Below are 21,826 nucleotides of genomic sequence, written 5' to 3' on the forward strand. Positions count from 1 at the left end.
ACACGCGTTACAACGCTGCCCCCGTGTGCTTGATCTGAGCAACTACAAGGAAGGTAGCCATGACATCAGATTTCAGAAGATCCATTGACATACATATCTTCTGACGTGGTGCATGTAGCGGGCTTAGAAATGCACTTACAGCGTAGTTTGTCCACAATCTTCCCTCCACACATTGTTGACAGCATGGCTTTCATTGAGAAAACCGTCAGCTTCCCGTGGCTTTCACTGCAAGTACAAAGAACGGTGACATGTTGAATTCACAAGCAGTAAATCACACCTTTGCTCATGTCAACACACTGACTGGTTTTGCCACCACAGCCTTATTTGGTCTGGTGTGACCAGTAGATTTTGGTTGCTTGTATTAGCTTATGTTATAATATTATCCCACAACTGTTACTTAATAAAATGATCAAATTATAGAGTTACATACAGTTGAATCGCTTTAATAAAAGATAATGTAATATTTGCACAGAAATACTACACGTTGCAATGATCCTTTGACCCGAGACTTCTGCTGAGGTGTGAAGATGAAAACCAAAAGAGAGAAATGTCACCAAGATGAACGTATTATACAACAGTGCACATGCCAAACTCGATTTGTCATGATTGCATGTTTTGATGTTGCATCCAGTAGTGTGCAAAATGTCAAAATTCATGAACTAAGCCTTAAATCAAAGATTAACACGGTATATCCAGGTCAGGCCGCCTCAAGACCCCTTCAAATCTCTTCAACTTGAGACCAGCTCTTTCATTTCTGGATTCATTCAGCTCTGGTTTTCTGAGCGGAGGTAACAGAGTACATGAAAGCTCCTCTGCCTAATTCAATTTGGACCTCAAGGGGACAAGACGGAGAAACTTGCTTCCTGTGATCGCAGACTGTCATTTCCACAAAGCTTCCCAGAGATACGGCGGCACGAATAATGACGGAGCGGGGACCAGAGTGGCCTTTCAGATAAAAGTGAACCAACTGCAGCCAATCAATTTGAGCACGCAGAGTACAATAGTGAGAGAGAGCTTCACAGTCAATAGTCAGCCTCTGAGCTCCAGGGTGCAGATGTTACGAGGAGGGAAATACAGTAAAACATCAGGAGTAGTTCAGCTGATTGGGACAGCGCACATTTCTGTCTCCTGTGCTGTAGAGAAGGCAGATGTGTATTTGTTCCAACACGATTTCTGAGGCCTGAAACCTGTTTGGATGGATAGTATGAAGTCAGGACCGGAGCTACCACTGAGAACACTAAAGGCATGTGCCGTGTATTTCTTTCTGGGAGCTTGTTTAGCTTTATACACCTACACATGGATTTCTTTTCACCAGAATTCAATTTCTTGGCAGTGTTGAGAGGGCTTTAAATCAGCATTTAGACATTTGTATTGGGAAATACAATGTTAATGCTTTATATCTGTAATTTCCAAAGATTCCTGCAAAGAAAGAACTACGTCATTTGGTACTAACTGAGATTGTTGTGTGACAGTTATTTTATTCAGAGTAGCTCTGCTGATTAATCGTTCAGTTTATAGAAAATGCCCATCACGACTGAGTTTAAGGTGAAAGTCTGAAGATGTCCAAAACCCAAATACATTTAATGTCCGATACTTTAAAACAGCAGCAAAGCAGCACATCTTCACACTGCAGAAGCTAGAACCACAGATTTTTTTTAAACGCTTTAGTTAATTAGTTGAAAAGCTTGACTGCTTAATTTGAATAATGATACTACAGTTTAATCAATATATAATGTACAAATAATCAAACAAATGTAGACTTTCTTTTTAGTGTCTTAAAGGACACCATGTTGCTTTTTTAACCACGAATCCGCTGACTGTCAACAGGACATTTCTTCAGCAGACTAGAGAGCAGCCAGGTCATTATTGTTATTATTCATAGAATAGTTTTACAGACTCATTTACGTTAATTGTCTGTATGTGGATTGACCAGCAGATAGGGTCAAATGGCATCAGTTTGGTTGCAGATGTTTCAGTTTTTCATGTAAAAAGTGAAGTGAGACGTTGTAATGTTTCTGAACAGCAGCCACTGCGGCCACAGGAAGAGATGACTGTACATTACTGGTCATACCAGACCAGGTGAGGCTTTAGAGGCAACATAACTACGTGTAATGACCTGAGCAAAGGTGTGACAAGGGGTCGCAATATTTGTCTGAGGGGTAGCGAGATGACTGGGAAAAACAAAATGCAGTTTTTCTGCACCGGGCACCGGGCCCCCGTACCTGTCGTAGGTGGCCACCATGAAGTTGAGCAGCAGCCCGATGGACTGCTCCACGTTGATCTGGTGGGTGGTGGGCAGCCGCTTGTTGAGCTGGTAGTAGATGGAAGACAGGATGGTCTCCAGCCGTGACACGTTGATCTCAGCGTTGTGGTCCAACGTGTTGAGCCCGTTGTCACGAAAGGCTTCGATCATGTTCCAGACATCCACCAGATGAACTGTGAGGGGGGGGGGGGGGGGGCAGACAGACCGGGATCAGACTGTGTCTGCTTCTCTTTTGTGTCACGGTGAAGTGAGAGGAACATGGTTATGCTCTTACGGTTGCATCTCTTCTGCACAAACCGGAGTTTGCAGGCGGTCCTGTAAGTCGACAGTCTGATTACATCGAAGTTTTGAGCTCCTGCAAAAAAAAAAAAAAAAGAAAAGGCTCTCAAATGAACGCTACGTCTGTCCAGTTTAATCATCTCAAATGAAGGTCTTTCCAAAACACAATCAGGCTTACAGGAAGTACATTCAAACACTATCGCTGGCTTTGTGTGGGAGGAAGGATGCTGTACGTGTGAGGGACCACGTATCTCCTGCGCAACTTTCGAGCCAGTGAAAGAATCACACGAGTATGAATAGTGAAAAGAGATTTTCTCTCAGGCGACTCCACTCACTCATTTCCATGAAGAGCTGTCTCTTCTCCACCATGGCCTTGCCCCGTTTGCTGCCTTCCTCGATCATTCTGTGGCACATCAAGCAGCAGAGCATGCAACGCTTACAGTTCAGACGGCAGCTTGTTAGTAACACAGCTCAGAGACCTTCCAAGCGAAGGTGATTAGTGGAATTGAAGAAAACGTTTCAGACTATGACTTATCATTTCTGAGGTAAGACGATACATAAATGATTACCTAAAGCTCATCAACCTACATCTTTTAAAAATAGAAGATTTGGTTTTCATGTGTTATTGCACTATTGTGCTCCTGAACGCTGGTGTACCAGGAAACAGTTCTTTCATCTTTACCATTTACCCTGTACGTCAAGGACTGAACTAGTCATCACTCCAGCTGTTCACTGCTATATGTATACAGATTATATGGCTTCGGTTGACTTTTTAAACAGATGCTGAAACAAGTTATGTGGATGAAACAAACCCTTTGTTGATTTGAAAGACTGACTGAACTGTCAGTTGGTTTTTACGTCATTCATAATTTGAATTGCTGGAAATATTAGAGATGTGGGATCCAGTTAAATATATTGAAAAATGGCACAAAAATGTGCCATTTATTCAAAGAAATAACATTTTGATACATATACTTATTCTCTTTTTGCCAAGAGTTGATACCACTCTCATGTCCCAGATGCTAAATATGAAGCGACAGACGTTCAGCTTAGTTTAGCATAAAGACTGTAAACTAGTCCTGTTCAACAACAACTAAATCCGCCTACCGGCACCTCTAAAGCTGTAGAAACAACACATTACATCTCATTTGTTTGATCCTTACAATAAAACTAAAATGATAAACGACAAGTTGTGGTTTTTACATCAGAGGTTTTGAGCTCTAGAAAGAAAAAAAGAACCTTCAAACAATTCCTTTAAAGCATTTCCTGGTAAAAATCAACTGCACACAGATTGTAAAGATGAGTTCACGGTGCCGCCGTCTACAAATGAATGTTTGTTGTCGTGAATGGAGGAACGAATCATCTCTGTCACACCAAAGACTCTACTTCTAGTGAACTATTTCAACTTTGACTTTTGTTCTGACGTCTGATTCAACTTCAGTGTTTTCAAAGTAGATTCATTGTTCGTGTCTGCTTTTTGTTTCAACACAGTGCTCTCATACCTGTGGAAGACAAACTCCCTTTGAAACAATACAGGTTTCCTTGTTGCATTCACTCCTTCCTTCTGCTGTTCTTCTATAAGTGTCATCGGGGCTCATTTAATCATTTATTCAAGGGGATTTTTCTTAAATAGTACATAGTACTTAAACAGTAATGTTACTCTGTGTTCTTATGAAATGAAAACATTTAATAGTGGTATCAATATAGTCGTCTCATACTGATTGGAGAACAGTATTATTTGTTTTTAGACTCCACAGCACAGACACACTGATACACTACACAAGATACAACATTAAGAGTTCCATATTTACCTCAATGTGAAACCAAGCGAAGCCCGAAACGTCGACCCTGTGAAGAGAAGCCATATTGGAAGAGTCAGTGAAGTCTTTTCACTTGATGTCGCCATTACGATGAGAGCTATTCCTCGCTGACAGAAGTGGAAGTTGACTTTTGATTTAGTAATTAACACCCCCCACCCTCCCCTCCTCCGAGGACTTCATTAACTCTCAATTTGTGCTTTTGTCCCGTTCCCCCCCTCTCTCTTCCTGTAGAGATATTGGTGCGCTGGCTGGGGAACACTCGAGCGCCCGTGGTCTGTGCAAATGATAATTGTCCATGACATCCCGCTCAGCAGTGACTGCATCCTGTGGGCTAATGACACCGACTGAGAGCTGCGAAGGAAGCACTTAATGATGAGCACATTGCAGCTGGCCAATGAGGGAGCAGCGCTGGGTGCCCCAAACATGTCTGGATCACATGCGTGTTCAAAGGGTTCGCTGACCGAGGGGGGGGGGAGCATGAGGCAGGATATCTCGATTTATTTATTTATTTGTTCATTGCTTGTTCTTCGTCTCTGGGTGATCTCTGCTGTTGTGACAGAAACTCTTTCCGCTCACTAACTTGCTGCTCTGTCTGGCTTGTGTTGAGAGGTTCTTATTGCTGGTCGCAGGGCTTCTTAAACGGACCCTGTTTTTATTGTAATCGGGGTTACAACTAATGATAACTTTAGTGGTTAAGTCTGTGAAATGTCAAAATATAATGAAGCCGTCACTAGAGCTGCAACGCTTAGTTGATTAATCTACTATATTATTATCTGTATCAACAGAAAACTAATCAGGAATTGGACAACGATTTGGGTAATTATTGAAGCAAATATGACAAACATTTGCTTCACAAATGTGAGAAGTGAATTCTTTTCTGTCATATGTTTAAATATTTCTGGGCTTCGGAGTGTAGATCGGACAGAAACTAGACTATCTGAAGACGTCACCTTGGGCTCCAGGGAGATATAACATTTTATAGACAAACCAATTTATTGATTTGATCATCTGAAGATGAATCGATAATGACAGCAGCTGTAATTTGCAGCCTTACCCATCACCATCTCATCAGAGCTCAAGGTGACATCTTTAAGTGTCTTGTTTTTTATCCAAACCCCAAAAACATCGAATTGACTTTGATGTAATGAAGAGAAAAGCTGAAACCAGAGCGTGTTTTTTCATACTTGCTTGAAAAATGACTGAAATGATTAATCGCTTATTGAAATAGTTGCCATTTCTTATTTTTGTTGTTGTTGTGATCAATTAATGGACCGCTATAGCTGCATTCTAAGACAGCAATAAACCAGTGTGTGCTAACTTAAACAGCAATGCTCTGAAAAGATCGTATGGCGTCCTGCAGCTCAGTGTGCAAACCATGGCAATAACTCAGTCAGGATTAAGGATTCACTTGGGTCATGATAGCAATTGAAAACACTCGGTCAGCATAATTGCATATTAAATGGAGTCCTAAAATGGGCAACGCACGCTGTATTAGAGATGACATGTCAGAGGAGCAGTGCTGGACTTGGGAGGGAAAGGGAAGAAAACAGTTGCAATGCAGTGGGAGACCCAACAGACACATGTCAGCAAAACAACACAATGGCTCATTGTAAATATTCAGCCTGTGAAGTAACTGCAGAAAATCCATGAGTAGGCAACTCGGGCCCTTTGCATTGGAAGGCAATGGGAGCACCGCATGACAAATGAATGAGTTTAATGCGGGAGTTGATCGTTTCATGTCAGATAAGGAAACGGAGACAAGTTGTTAATAATTCATAGACAAAACGAATTCACAGACCGGAATCGGTGTGGTCTCAATGGGATTTGTAGCCCGTTGCATTCACTCATTTGCTCAAAAATAATAACAACCTCTTAATTATCTTGATATCAGATCTTTTTTGTTGGTCACAAATAGACTGTGTGGTTGTCATTATAGGCGCAAGGTGCATTTTACTGTAACCGCACCTTCAGCTTCAGAGTAATGACAACATCCTTTGACGCGAGTCAACATAAGGACTCGGTTACTGCAGTACCTCCCTTCCGCTGATATCACCCACTGCTCGGTTTCCACGAGCCTCGTTCCTCACAGTGAGCAACCCTGCAACACTTTAAAATGCACTTCTGAAGCGACGGCACCGCACAACCGCAGCCAATGGCGATTTAACTACCTATTTACCTTATTACCGCAATGGGAATGGCGTGTCGTGATGCATGTGTATATATATATATATATATAGTAGGGGGGGGAGATAACTAACAATGGCAATCCTGCATTTTATTTTCAATTCTCACTGACGTCTCGACTACAGAGAGGCAGGCAGCTGGCCTTTACCGGAGGAAAATCACGCAGGTTGCGTTTAGAGCATCATCATCATCATCATCCCCTTCATCATCAGCAGCAGCAGCAGCATCAGCTCCAGATGGGAAGGATAAGTGATCAATAAAGAGGACATTTCCTCCGTTTTATTCACAGTCGCACTCTCACCTTTTGGTTAATCCACGCGCGTGTCCGCCGACGTTACAGCTGTCCGCGCGATGAGAAACGGCTCGGACGATCCATCTTCATACCTCAAACCCGCGCTCCCTCCCGGTTCGACTTCAGTCTGGAGAACTGCGCTTTGTAGCCGCACACGGAAACGTATACGAGCGCCCCGCTCGGCATCGTCAGCGACCCAGCGGCAGAGGACGGCAGAGAAGAGCAGAGCGCGAGAGCAGGCACGGAGATGCCATGCGCGACCACCTACTACACTTTACGCATGTGCGCACGCACGCTGGTTAAAGGCGCACTACTACTATTTCTGTTTTTTGCTCTGAATTATGATCCTCAGCACGAGAGGAGTGGAGATGAGACAAGAAACGGATTCAATTAAGCTTAAAGGGTTATTCCACTGATTTTATTGAACTTTCATAAAGGTGGGGGACTCAAAAGAGACAGATTAAGAAAAAAATTAGGATCCACATTGCATCACAGCATCTCTAGTTCTTCATTCAAATTTCTTTTTTTCCTGCATCTTAAGTAATATCCCCACTGATTCTTAACATTGAAGCACGCATCTCTCCTGGAGAATGTATTGAGCCTGCAGGCTTGTGTTATACTCACCAGTTTATCTTTTTCAACACAATTAAATCATGTGTTGTCCATTGGACAAAACATGACGAAAAAAGATGTAGTGGTGAGTATAACACAAGCCCTGAATACAACAATACCCATGAGTCTCAGCAGGAAGCCAGTCAAAGGGTGGAGGGTCAATTCAAAAGTAGCACATTGCGATGCAGTGATAAACGGAACACGGTACTATAGCTGCTACATTCACCCAAAATTGACTCAGAATCCCAAAATAGATGATGACCATTAGCGGTGTACATAGCAGCATTTTAAGCTTGGTGAGTGGATGCTTGTTGCTGCAATATCATAAACAATATCAATCTAGACTTGCGCTTTATGAAAAGTACCCTGGGATAAAATTGAAAATGCAAATGCCCCTTGGGAGTCGTTAATTCTCCACCCAAGTGTTCTTCGTATGTTTTTATGCCTTGAACTTTTTTTTACAAAGAAACTGATATTTTCTAACGCAGTAGATCATTTTTTTAAACTGATGATTCGAACTGGAGAGTATCCAAGACATAGAAGAGTTACGAAACATGGTCTACAGTAAATAAAAAGAATGTTTACGTCCAGTTATTAGACAACCCCTGCTCACTTCTTTCAAACTTCACACCTCCAATTTGTAAACTCAGGCTTTCTGCTTGTTCATTTTTTAGTTTCGAGCCCAATCTGAGAAAAACCTGATGGCGTTAAACACAGAAAACCGTCCACGACTGTTTTCATAGAGTTTAGTACTCATCGTGTCGAGTAAAGTGAACTTCAGGTGACCGTTGACCTCCCTCTGTGTGAGATAAACACCAGGAAACACACACAAAATGCTTTTCTTTTCATTATTTATTCATAATAGTCTATAACCTCTGATAAAATACACTTTGTTTATAAGTGCTGATTACTATATTACATTCACCCGGAGTTTAAATGGAGACAAAATGACACAGACATGTTAAACAAATTCATCTAGTGATAAACGTTGACATTTAAAAATGGTGGTGATTGCCCACGACACGTTGTGGACAATGCTTTGTGAACACAACAGGTAACTTCATGGGGACGGCTGCCTGACTCACGTTTCAGTCCTTATTAACAAAGATTTCAGCTGCCTTTTGGGTTGTTTGATTGTATTTGTTAATTGTTTTTGCAGTGCAATCCAGTCCCCAACTCTACATGAGTAAATACAACATCCTAACATCACATTCAACCAAATAAGACCTAAGTATTTATGGGGGGGGGGGGATGTATTAAATTTGTGTTAACAAAATCAAATACTGGTACGCCAGTTTTAGTGAAATGACTACGCTAAATCTGTGGAAAGCTCTCCTGACTCTAGCCCTATAATCTTAAAATCAATTTTCCACACGACATAAGCCCCCGTTTAATAACAAATACATTTAAAAATGGACTTTGTTTAATCCACTGACCTACAAATGCTGCTTTAAAAACACATCTTTGTGTTCCCATAAGGTAATGACACAAACGTAGACAGCTCACAAAGGTACATGCATACGACAACAACTCTATGGAAAAATACAGACCAACGGATCCATAAACAAATGCTGGGCCACACAGAATATTGATACCTGGGCAATTTGATTTATAAAAGTCAAGTTATTCTCTGTATGGTGGCCTGTGCAGTCCAAACTAAATCATAGGAAAGAACGGACAGCCAATATATTATTATAGTAAATACCCTGTTGATCTTCAAAAACAATTAGCAAATAGATTTTTTGAATATAAAATATATTAATTAAAATATATTACTTTATGATTACAATATTACTTTCTTTAAAAGGTGACTTTGGCTTGTTACCTTGAACATAATTGCTATAAAACAAGCCTGAATTAAGTTGATGCGTCTTAATTTGCAATCAGCACGAACGCCAAAAACACCTGCTGAGGTGACGCTTCACACCGACAGTTTGAATGTTACTATGTGGCACAGTAAGGATTCATACTGTGTTAACATTGCGGACTCATCATTGTACATCGCACACATTGTACACATTGTAGTAGCTCATTATATAAACACGATCCAGTATTATTGTGTGCTTGCGGTACTTCATACCACATTAAAATGGAGGCTGACGCTCTCAGTTCTCTGGAAAAAGGCCATTTAAATAAATTTAAATTGAAAAGTGTTAAACTCTGTTCATCAGTGTCATCTTGTACCTCCGGATCATTCTGTAAAACTGAAGCATGCTCTGCTGAATCATTCTATGATGAAGCATTTAGCGTTTTAGCATCACGTACTGTTCTCCTCCGTTTGCTTTCCACATTCAAAATAAGTTTGTAATAAAACAGGATATACTCCAGCAATGTGTGCTGCACCAATAAAATAAAATACACTTCTACATCTAGGCATATACCGTAAAGAGGCAAATATTTACAGTGACAAAGCTAAAGTATCTTCATTTTCTCCCCTTTGCCTTGAGTGTTTTGTTTGTCACTGCTGATCTGTCAATACAGACGTACAAGCATGACAAACCTCACCTCATGGGAGACAAGATCTACAAACTGGCTTTCATTGGGGAGAAAATGAAGGTTCACACAGTAGGAAGTGACTCTAGACCTGGAAAAGATCTTAATTTCCCAAAAGCAACAAAGTTATTTCTATATATAGATTATTCTTCTTTTTATCCCCAACGTTTGATTGTAAGTACACAGTTACTACCATAGATCCAGGTAGCGTTCAAGTGCTTTGCCTTTCAACTGTTAGTCAAAGATCGACGTAATGTGCAATCCTCACGAGTCATCCCTCAGAATTCTATTTATATTCTCTTCCGCAAACCATACGCGTTCTTTCTACTTCTTGAATCCGAGTGTGGTCAGTAATAAATGTACAGTTTTTATATAAAACAGTGTTACTGTGAGCTGCACTTTCCTGCCATGCGTGCATAAATGCCAGGAGGTACTCTACAACAAATGATTATCATTAGCGCCCTTTTTTTTTTGCCTTAAAACCACAACTGATTCGGCCCAATAATAAAAAGTGTCAGTATTAAACACAACAGTCATTATGTTCTACAAAAATAGCAACATTCATTTTTCCCTCCTTTTTTTTTTTTAACTACACATATATACATATATATATATATATATATAGATATATATATCTATATATATATATATATATATACAGATATATTTATTTAAAAAAATATATCACACTAATCCTAGCCGAGTGCAAACGTTGACTTTATATTGGTCACACGTCTGACAGACTACTCATTTGATTGAGAACTGATTGACATTTCTATCCAAAAATTGCACGAAACAACTTTTTTTGAAATCGATGTTGGTGAAACAAAAGAGCATCCAGTGTAAATCCTTCCCCACAGCGGCCACATGCTGGTTGTTTTATCTGTGAGTGTGGCTAATGCGCTTCACCGCAGCAGCGATCGATTCGGAATGACCCGCTCCTGCTTCGTGTCTCGCTTCAATACAAATCAAACCAGGATTTCTCTTCCGAGTGTTATTCCTTTCATATCATCGCACAACTAAACAGGACACGCAGAGTTTCGAGGGGCCGATGCAGTCGTCGTGGCAAAAGGCTCCGCACCCTTTGCACACGATCATCGCCTTCAGTCTGCAGTAGCATTTGGACTGCACGTCCTCCATGTTGGAGCCCTCGATGAACGACTGCTCGGGCGAGGGCTCGCCCTGGTCGCCGTGGTCTAACGAGTGACCGGCCGGTATGGTGGTGACGGTCACCGAGAAAGACATGACGCCGTCACCGCCGCCCGCCTCGGACGAGGCCGCGGAAGAGCCGACGCCTGTGGCGCTGTGGTTCAGAGTGTGAGGTACAGACATGCTGATAGTGCCACCGTAGCACGACGCTGCCACCGCTTCCTGATTATCCAGCCTTCTCTGGGTGTGAAAGGCAGACTGCCGCTGGTGAATGGGGTCCACTTGGGCGAGATATGGCTGGGAGTTCCCTTGGTTGCTATTGCGGAGTTCGAGGTGCCTTCGGTGTGACTGAGAAAAAGAGCTGGTGTCTTTGGCTGTCGCGCTGGTGCTGTTGTTGTTGTCGCCGCCGGCTGCACTGTCCTCTGATCCGGGCTCAGTCTTTACATTGGAGCAATGCTGAATGCTCGCTGCTTCATCGGACTTGGTTATCGAGAATCCGTGCTGCTCCGTTTTAACCCCGGAAGCAGGAAAGAAACATTTCCTGGCAGGTTCCTCTTCCTCTTCTTCTGTGCTTTCCCTTTTTAAAGTGGACACAGACACGTTGGGGATGACAGACTGCTGCAGCCTCTTGCTCTCCGGTCCCCGGCCGTATGTGGACACATTGAGCAGGTAATGCCCCGTCATGGCAGGCCTGGGCATCCTCTTTCGACCCAGATATCCTACCGAAATCCTGGATTGGTCCTGACGTTCTTCTGCATGCAGCAGCTGATGGACTTTGTGCTGAGGTCCCATAGCACCATAAGGCTGGCTCTGCTGGCCTTTCCTCTGCATTAGAGCCAGCAGGATCTGCTCCTGAGTCTCCTTGTCAGGAAGCTCCCTGTGGTGTCTCGTGTATTCCACTCCTGCTCGTCCTGCTGTACTGAACTGGTGGGACACCGGCTTATCAGCCCTGTGCTCAGCAGAGTGTGGCGTCTTCCCCTTACTACCACAGGGAACGTTTGACATCTTCACTTCCACTTTGGAAAGCGGTTTCGGGAGGATCTGCTCCAACAGAACCTCTCTTCCCTGCAGAAGCTGAGTGACCAGCGGGTTATTTGCAGGGACACAGGAGCTGGTCTTGGTTGATCCAGCAAGCGATGGGTTCTCCTGTTCCTTCAGAGCGTGCACGGGTGACGGAGTGTGCTGCATATGAATGCTATCGGGTCCTGCACTGACAGAACCAGCAGAAGGACCTTTGCATTCTTCATCAGTTTTGCTGGGGTAAGAGGTTTGAGACCAGTTTGGGCTTAGCTGGCCAAAAGAGTCCAGTGGGCGAGACGGAGGTGTATTGGTCCGACTGCTGCTGCTGGAGGCCGGTAAGCTGGTCGATGCCTGTGGGGACGTTGGGTTGGTGCTGGGCGATGGCTGGGTCCGCTCACCGCCGCCTCCCCCCGGCCCCGGGCCCGGCACCGCTCCCTTCGATGCAGATGACACCGCGGCAGCCGCTGCTCGCTGCGCTCGGGCAAGCTGAGCTTTAGCTTTGATGTCGGCCAAAGTGCGAGCACCGGTACGGCCTGGGCTGCTCAGCGGGGCCGGGAGGGGAGTCCTCGGGGAGACTTGATTCGGGGACAAAGGAACGGGAAGAATTCGTGCCACTGGGATCTGCAGAGTAAAAAAAAAGGAGATGTTATAGAAATACTTCAAGAGATGCATATATTAGTAAATGAAACTTTCTCCACAACATAGCAAGGTAGCTGATTTACGGGATTTATTTGGGAAGCTAATACTGTTTGGAATACACTGATAATAAAGATCAACAGCAGAGAAATGCAGGAGGGGTTTGAGATTTCTACGGACATTTGATCATTTTTGACACATTTCTTTGCACATGCCTCTCCAACTGTGAATGTGTGACTGCCGCACTCTGCAAAGAAGAAGAAAACTACAAACTTGTCAGAGCCACCTTTCCAGCCTACAAGTGGTGAGTTATTTTTGGATACTCAAGAGATAGATACATAAATCAGAGGAGTTTCCTACCGTGAGCGGTGGAACCCTCTGATTTGTTGCTGAAGTTGGTGTCGCAGGGCTAGATATGGAAGTCGCTGGAGGAGATACAGAGGAGACCGAGGACAGTGAGGAGACTGAGGACATACGGGGCCTTTTCTCTGGTGTCAATTCTTCCCCAATCTCACCGAGAGATTTCCTTTTCAGCGGCTCTGAGGGGCCACTGGGCTCAGAGGTGACCTCTTTGCTCTCCTCAGCAGGCTTAACCACAGACACCGGCTGCACCTCGTTTACCTCTGAACTAGCCGGTGGTGGGCAGCTCTTCTTCACAGGCGACTGGGGGACTTCACTTTTCTCCTCCTTCACTTCCTCCATGCGCTCCTTGTCAGGCAGAGCACCTGCCGCGGCCCGTTCGGCCGGCCTCTCCACCTCTGGCGTTTTCACTGCAGGTGTCGGCCCCGGCTGTGCTGCGGCACTCAACTTCCGGTCCTCAGCGTACTGCGCTCGCCGTGTCTTCATGGGCTCATTGGTGGAGACTGGCTCTCTCTGAGCAGCCTGTGCCTTCGGAGGCTCCTTTGTGGGCTTGGTGTCTTTCACTGCGGCAGCGGCAGCTTCGCTCTGGCTGCTGTCCTCGCCGCCCTTGGGATCCTCTGGTGCTTGAGCGGCAGGTCCCGTCTGATGAGGCGGGGACTCCTGATTCACATCAGCCTTCGTCAGCTGTTTGGATTCCTCAAAGCTGAGCCCAGAACTAGACAGAGAGAGAAGAGGAAGGTAGAAAGACAACTAAATAACCAAATCCATAAATTAAGTGAATTCTCTCTTAAAAGGAACACAGATGTTTGATAAAACACTAAGCTTTTGAAGGAATTATTAGGACCACACACTCAGTAGGGCTTTAAAGTGACAGTGATTCAAAACGGACAAACATCAACAATTAAGTTGCTAGTTTTGTTTCATAGATCACTGAATAAAAGCATTGCAGTGCAGTTATTGTTCACTTTTAAAAAAAGTACTCAGATTCCCTACATTTGTGTTAATGTGTTAATGCATGCTTCTGTAAAGTGATAGGGAGAAGAGGATGGTGTTTAGATTCTATTAGGGATCGCAATCAGCTCTAAATAATCATTTCAAACATGAGATTAGGCGTACAATCGTGTCAATGACGTGAAGAAAAACATCCTCAGGAAAGGTAAGATCGCCACTCTCTACTGTTTGTAGGTCCTAGATGGCTTTTAATGTGAAAGGAACAGTCTTTGGGCATTTGGAAAAACAATGTGCCGTCCAACTTCTCTAAAGCTGGATTAGTGAATGAATAAATAATATATCATGGAGGAGGACTTACTTTTCCCCATAATAGTTTTCAAAGAAGGCTTCCTTCCACAGCTCAACTCTCTTTTCCTTCTCTATTTCTTGGCGCATTCGTAGCTGCAGCTCAGGAGTGAATTCCCCTGTAGAGACAAAAGGATATGTTACACATGTTCTGTGTCGTAGCACTGAACCTTGGTGACTTAATTGTTCTTTGAATATGAGCTGAATGCAGTTATTTTTGCACTGACCCTCAGCCAGTCTCTCCTTCCAAGACTGAGCCGCCGACGTGAAGAACTCGTTGTTCAAGGCAGAGCTAGTGACCTTCAGAAGGCCGTCCATGCAGGCCTGGGGAGAGGAGGCACAATGTTATGACTAACATCATCACCATCACTGCATCAGTACATGGACGTATGCTTCTCATCTGTGGTGCACAGTTAAACATGTAGAATCAGCGGACAGTAATAAATGCTGTACTGAGGTTGGCTGTGTGTAAAATGTGCAGATGCGTTTCAAAACATTTTGAAAATAACTATTTAGCGAGATAGTTTAACACATTATACGACGATTCACAGGAGAGATGGGAAATCACATGCAATAACACAACACTTAGTACACCGAGTATATTTGATAATGCAACAAACGTATAAGAAGTATAATTGTAGAGCCACCTGCCGGTCAACTTCAGGGAGAAGTTTGAGCAGCCTCTGTTGGCAGTCTGGAGGCAGGACGGAGAAGGTGTGCTTGTTGATGATCGCCCTTAAGTTGGTGTTGACCAAAATGGAGTCTGGCGTTTCCACATCTATTTTACACTTTGTACGTTTCAGCTGCCCTGCAATGTAAAACAGGAAACAGATGTAAGCCAAGACGGATGAAGCAATGCCGATCCTGCAACTGAGACTGAGTAATTTACTCTCACGTGTTGTCGTGTCATTCATTTTCCTTCTTAACACTTTTGTTCCGCTAACGTGGGATCATTTCACTTGGTCCCTTTTTAAAAGATGCAGTTCACTCCATCGTAGTCCGGGCAAGCGGGCAGAAATAAGTTTGCACCCAACTGTGAGGTTATTTTAAACGATTTGAATGGAGGTTTGCTTTGTTCTACATTTTCCTTTTGTCTAGATACTGTCTGACTTCCCTACCCTGCATATCAAACAGAGTCAGAGTAGATAAGTACATAAGAATAAGGTGAAGCAGCACGTCTGACATTTACGCCAAATTTGAAGAAATTCCCTCCGGGCGTTCTTGACAAAAAGGTAGAAATCTAGAAGATGAGCAGCCGCTGGATTAACTTAAAGCAGATGTGTGACTTACCTGCACCGAGGCGGCCGGACCTCTGAGAAACCTTCCTCGGGACGACCGGGTGGCATAAGTCTGTTTGGACAGAAGGAGAGGAGGAGAAAGAAAAAGCTTTGAGATCTAATTGTTTCCACAAGGATGCTGCCAGTTATATGAGTCATGTTTGGATGGAGATAGTACAATGCCTTTTGTTGTGTAGTTATGAGTGATAAGTAATAACAGGCCATAAGAACTGCATCAGTCATTTAGCGTCAAAACTGTGTGGATTATCGTGCAATGAGCGTTAATTATATATAATATCCAAAGTGACTGCTATTCATTTCATTTCATTTCATATTGTATTTGACAATGTAATAGCTGCCACCTACCAGTCTTTGTAGTGATGTTGTCAGCCATATCTTTGATGGTTTTCAGAAGCAGTCTAGGACTGGAGGTGGTTGGCATTCCCCCCTGTCTGCGCTGGTTTCTCTGTAGCTGCTGCTTCAAGGCCTGAAACCGAGCAAAACAAGGAAAGGAACAAATGGCCAGCAGTATGAGAAAAAGAGTGTGAATGTATGAAACCCTCCGTTTCCCTGCAACTACTCCCCCAGGGCCACATGCCTGGTTAAATAACGGCTAAATAGCAGTGCAGCGATGAAACATAGGTTGCATAACGAAAGCATAAATCAACTCTGCGTTGTGGATCTGTCGAGAAGTCTGCTCGCCTCACAAGCACAATGTCAACAGATTGAAGAAGCAATCCAAGACAGTCCGCTGATTGTCTTTGTTTTGTTTTAAGAAGAAAAATACACAATAAGTCTCTCCGGCGCCAATATTTTTGCCAAATCGCAACCTTCTTGTGTTTCCTACGCCCAATAAATGAACACAAATTGGTCTTACACAGCCAAAAACAAAAAGGTTCCAAACCAGCACAGATGGAGTGAATTACAATCTGTGCAATCAAGTGAAATCTAATTAAATGTAACACAAAAAGCACAAAGCAGCAAATAGGAAAAATGTTGAACAGGGTGGATTATGAGGACATTCATACTGTAAAACCAGCTAAAGGCATTTTTCCTGCCGCCTCATTGTTTTTAAATAATCAGCACAAGATGTTTTACAGGCAGGCAATGGAAGGATAGTTTGTGGCTGCTTACAAGCCAAAGTGGGTTATGTACACGTTTACAGAAAACGTGTCAGCGAAAAACAGTTGAGAGAAATGTGGTGAACTGTGCAGAGAAGAGTGACGACGTATTGTGACATGGATTAGAGGTGTGAGACTCCGATTCAGATCAGAACTGTATTTTGATTTAATAGTACCAGTGTCCTTTAAAAAGGCTACACATTGTTAGTGAATGCAAGTAAAACAACATGAATATATTACTGAATTTAACAAGTACAACATGTATTGTGTGTGTTGCAGCGCGGGGTGGCAGGGATGTACATGAGGGTGTGGCAGGAACTCGTGCACCATCTGAGACGTGTTTGCACAAATAGTGAACATAGTATTTACTCCGCTAAAAAGCTGTTATTAACACAACCAAGAAATAAACAATAAGGAACAGCAAACCCGTCTGTACCTGTTTCAAAGCTTTCTTGCTGTGTTTCTGCGAGGGAGAGATGAGCTTACTGGTGGAGACCGAAGGCGACGAGCATCGAGGCTGCGGAGAGGACGGCTGTGACTGCAGCTTGGAGGGAACTACGAAATACAAAAGTACACACAACAGATGTGAGAAAATACACTTCCTGAGGGTGGTTTACGGACGTTATCACATCATGCTTTTGTTTTGATGAAACTGAAACCAATACCTTGCACAAAGAAGCAGACTGCAGTACCTTGCTAAAATATCATATTACTAAAAATGGGCTGAACGTCTCAATAGGAAGATTGTTCACAGCAACCTCTCTGTTCTATATTTCTAATTCTATCTTTCTACATACTGCAGCAGTTCCACTCGTTTCTTTTTTCCGATGCCACTTAATTTGCATTTGACTTTGTGGCTTCTTTGCATTGATTAGTTCAAAAATAAAACAATATCTGAGTCCTCCCACTCGCATATAAACCAAGGTTATTTGCTTGGCAGTTTCTAACTTGTGCATAATGAGGAAGTGGTCACAGGTCATGCTGAGAAAATACAGTTTCCTGTTTTAACAGTCACTTAAAATATTCAAGTGGCAGAGAGAAATAATGAGAGTCGGTGAGAGCACAGCGGGAGGAAAACAAAATAGTTTCTACTGGAAGAGACGATCATTCTTCAAAAGTTTGCTCTGCAATCCGGTTGCAGTCAGGTATTCACAATGAGATGGTTTGACCGCACAGGAGCTCGAAAGAGCAAAAACTGCACATGACGTGACCGCCATGTGCAGCCTGCCGCTTCTCCGCTGACAATTAACGATGAAAGGCGTCATGGACACAGCCTGTTTGCTGAAAAGATAAAAACCCACCTTTTGCTCTCATCATGTTTGATGCTCAGTGTATTCCAGGAACTATTTTGTGAGGAGACGATGTCATTGATGCTTGCCTCTTATACTGCTTCTTCAGCCGGTTTCCTGTGTTTCCGCAATGACTTTTCACAACGGCTGCGAAGGGGCGTTAACTGTCATAACAGAGCGCGGTAACCAACCAGCAAAAATGAACTAATGAGTAGAGCTGCAGTCCTTACTTAGTGCATCGTGACTGCTGTTGATGGCGAGCGGAGTATATTTCACTCCTACTGACAAGCCTTTATTCTTTAATACTGTCGACGGAGCTTGAAAATAAAGCTCATTTGAACATTGTAGTTTGGTGGTATTTCATATTAGTTAGCTTGCAAAATTGGTCTACCATCAGGAACGTTTAGCTATGACGTAGTGGTGACGTTTAAGTTCTTGCAAATTCTTAAATTGAGTAATGCACTATAGTTTCTGTTAACATCTCCATTAAATGTTCATGTGTTTAAGCTATTATGGTCTGTAAACTCTTCTTAAAGTGGAGCTACTTAAGGGATGTAGTGATATGCAATGATCCTGTACCTCTTCGCATCCACCTTCCTCTTGTGCCCTCTCCTGCTGCGAGGGCACTGCTGCTGTTTTCTGTGCTTTGGGAGTCCGACAGATCGTCACTGCTCTCCTCAGAGCCCTCCTCGGACATGTCCTTCGCCACATCGGAGATGTCCTTCTAAAAGAAGAGCAGTTATTCCCACGTCATACTCATAGAATTCAGCCAAAGCATGATTTAAGTATAAGAGCGTGAAGATATTTATCTTTGGTTATCATGTCATGTTTACCAACAATTATGTTTTCCTGCTCCTGAAGTACACCGACATCGTGAATGATCTTTTACATAATAGTAAAGCTGCTTTATGTCTAACTAACCTTTAATGTGTAGACACCCATTCGGCCTGGGACTTTGTAGAAGATGCCCTCCTCTCCACGAGAGTTTGTGTGCAGCATTGCGTTCAGACATGCCAGCGGCGAGGTTCCACTGGATCATGAAAGAAAAAAGAAGCAAATTACACATCTGTTCCTCAATACGTCAAACAGCTGGGAGAAAGACGCAAGAAGGGTAAAGGCTGGTCTGATATCTGGGGAGAAATTGCTACCATGCGTCAGGAGGACATGTATGAGTTCAGGTCAGATTCACATCAGTGGCGTTGTGGGCAATTTACTGAATGTTTTACCCAGAATCAGTTGAGTAGAACTGGTTCGAGACTAATCTAATCATTGTGAGGACCTGATTAGGGTTACAAATATTGCCCGCTGGATCATTTATCTCATTAAATTTGCACCCCCAATATATTTTTGGATAATGTAACTGTGTTGAACTTTTGAATCTATGGAGCAAAAACCTCCTTTACTTTGTTATAATGTTGAGTAATTTACCATACTGAAGTATATAAATATGTTTTTATGCAACATGTGGTTATAAATCATAGCAAGTCTATGTAGAATACGAGTGTGACTCCAACACTGTGTATATGCAACTGAACCTAGGACATGTTATTGTTAATAACATGCAAAAGGTAAAACCAAACAAAGTGGCATTGCAGTGAGTTTGTAAGATAAGGGGTGGGTGGGGGGGGGCTAGCATTGTCTTACCTTCTGGATGAGAACAGTGACAATGAAACAAAAAGAAATGAAACAGTTATTAATTGAGTAAAATAACTGTTACTATGTGAACAAGAAAAAGGGAAGTACGGGATATGAGCAATCAATAACAGAGGCAGAAAGCTGTGTCCTCCCTCTCTCTTTCTCGTGATAATGTCGCCTATCTTTGTAAAGCTAAGAAAGGAAAATATTTACCTTATTTCTTTAAGTCTTTCTCTTTGGATCACCTGCAAGATCTCTTTATGGCTCATGGGCATATTAGGGTATTTCTCCAAAACCTGAAAAAATAATAAAATATCATTATCAAAACAAAACAAAAAAGCACAGTTATGTTGTTGTGGTTGTCATAAAACATGATGAAGCACACTTACGATTCCACACAGGCAAGAAGCTTTCTAACAAAGTTTCCACAAAGACTGTAAGAGCAGGATATCATTCTCAGAATAATCCACACCACAAACACCGTGTGGCTTTTGCCTTTAGTAGTAGATAATAGACTAAATGTTTGGTTCACTAGTACGTTATGAGTAGGGAACACTGTTATAACATGAACAGGGAATGCAGCAAGATGACATTCATAATAACGTCGACATCAGCTAACAGGAAAACATATCAATTAAAGAAATTGTTAGTTAGTACCCAGCTCTGTCAGCACTAGAATGTAACTGCACCGTTCTGTCCCTGTTGAACTTCCATTGATCTGTCATTTGTCACCTGTCTGTCTGTCTGTCTGTCATTTGTCACCTGTCTGTCTGTCTGTCTGTCTGTCATTTGTCACCTGTCTGTCTGTCTTGAAATTGCCAGTCGACCCTCATCTACCTGCATGTCTTTTGTTGTTTAGCTGCGTCTGACTGACTTATATATTTCACATACTCTGCATGCTTTTATGTTTTGAGCCTCTGACATGGATGTTTTTTAGTGTCTAATAATGCAGCATAATCTGGTCTTTAGTCCATGTTTCTATTTAACATAGTTATATCTCATTTTAGTTGCTTTGTGTGTGTTGAATTTGAGAGCCTCTGTGTTGCATGTTTTGTTAGTACTTGACAATATAAGAGTCTCCTGAATGATAATACTACTTCTATTAATATTCTCACTTCTTTTATTGTTTGTGCATGCATTGTCAAGGGTCAATATTGCCTAAAAACAAAATATAAATTGTAACTTATATTCTGTTTTTAGGTTTACTTTGTAACATCTGCCTTAAGGACTACAGATGAAAAATAGCCTCTTGGCTTTAACTCTGGCGCATTTACAACAATGTTTTTATTAATGTGCACTGTCCCTTATCAAATAAACCAATAAATAAAATAAAAACAAGCTCACAGTACAGAAACTTATTTTTATTTAGTTCCCACCTTGTACAGACTTTGTAACGGTTCATGTATCCACCGCATTGCTGTTAACGTGCTGAGCATCTCAGCAAAACAGGACTTAGGTGTGTAGAAACTAACGGTATTACAATTAACTATCTGTAGAGTTATAGCTCCGTTATGTGAGCAAACTACTAACAATTAATAATAGCCTAAAACTCAGTGGAGCTAACGCTACTGCACAACTGAACAGTGGATGTCTTCACGAGCGATAACGTTCAGCTTTAATTATGAAATAGTGGTTGTGGAGTTTGGATATTTTGCAGTCATTAGCATGCTACGCTAGACAGCTAGCTATAATGCTAGCAGCATTCATTACTGTATTCTGATACATCGCCTGCCGTTGGCATGCAATATATTAACTTGGTGATGTATCGGGGCGTTAATGTAACATATGGAGAACTCCGTTTAATAATAATAGTGTATGTCACACTGCATTTAATTTGCAGCTGATATCAAACAAACTTGTTGACGAACTCTACGCTAGCAGGAGCTAGCGTGCTAACCTGGCTAGCCGAACTCTACGTTAGCACAGGAGCTAGCGTGCTAACCTGGCTAGCCGCGCGCTACCCATGACGTGATTACTTAACGGTTACTTCCTTCGACTTCAGATCGTGACAAACATGTCATCAGCGCTGTGTGGACGCAACACACACATATGGGTTTTTTTTGTTTGAAGGAAAGGTGCTTTTGGGGGGGGGGGGGGGGG

The 21,826-nt window shown here is 42.7% G+C and overlaps 2 protein-coding genes across 11 annotated transcripts in view; both read right to left on the reverse strand.

Annotated features, from left to right (window-relative positions):
- Window positions 1-7,116, reverse strand: part of dtnbb (dystrobrevin, beta b) — a 30,291-nt gene extending 23,175 nt beyond the window's left edge. For 4 of the 7 annotated variants that reach the window (XM_031847372.1, XM_031847374.1, XM_031847371.1 and 1 more), the window contains exons 1-6: window positions 6,848-7,116; window positions 4,354-4,390; window positions 2,878-2,945; window positions 2,538-2,618; window positions 2,223-2,436; window positions 140-225 (exon numbers count right to left, since the gene is read on the reverse strand). In XM_031847372.1, coding sequence (XP_031703232.1) covers window positions 140-225; window positions 2,223-2,436; window positions 2,538-2,618; window positions 2,878-2,944 — 448 coding nt within the window. In that variant the 5' untranslated portion in view covers window position 2,945; window positions 4,354-4,390; window positions 6,848-7,116. The remainder of the gene's footprint in view (window positions 1-139; window positions 226-2,222; window positions 2,437-2,537; window positions 2,619-2,877; window positions 2,946-4,353; window positions 4,391-6,847) is intronic. The other 3 variants (XM_031847376.1, XM_031847375.1, XM_031847373.1) reach the window with 1 other exon arrangement.
- Window positions 7,117-10,568: 3,452 nt separating this feature from the next.
- The window catches only part of asxl2 (ASXL transcriptional regulator 2), an 11,899-nt gene continuing 641 nt past the window's right edge, over window positions 10,569-21,826 (reverse strand). Inside the window, exons 2-13 of one of the 4 annotated variants that reach the window (XM_031847301.1) lie at window positions 19,940-20,022; window positions 19,736-19,738; window positions 19,013-19,121; window positions 18,671-18,815; window positions 17,239-17,357; window positions 16,048-16,168; window positions 15,695-15,754; window positions 15,052-15,212; window positions 14,632-14,728; window positions 14,418-14,523; window positions 13,109-13,823; window positions 10,569-12,733 (exon numbers count right to left, since the gene is read on the reverse strand). In XM_031847301.1, the coding sequence (XP_031703161.1) occupies window positions 10,952-12,733; window positions 13,109-13,823; window positions 14,418-14,523; window positions 14,632-14,728; window positions 15,052-15,212; window positions 15,695-15,754; window positions 16,048-16,168; window positions 17,239-17,357; window positions 18,671-18,815; window positions 19,013-19,121; window positions 19,736-19,738; window positions 19,940-20,022 (3,501 nt within the window). In that variant the 3' untranslated portion in view covers window positions 10,569-10,951. The other 3 variants (XM_031847302.1, XM_031847304.1, XM_031847305.1) reach the window with 3 other exon arrangements.

The sequence above is a fragment of the Anarrhichthys ocellatus genome, unplaced genomic scaffold, assembly GCF_004355925.1.
Source record: "Anarrhichthys ocellatus isolate YVR2014 unplaced genomic scaffold, GSC_Weel_1.0 scaffold7, whole genome shotgun sequence".
NCBI classification, from domain to species: Eukaryota; Metazoa; Chordata; class Actinopteri; order Perciformes; family Anarhichadidae; genus Anarrhichthys; species Anarrhichthys ocellatus.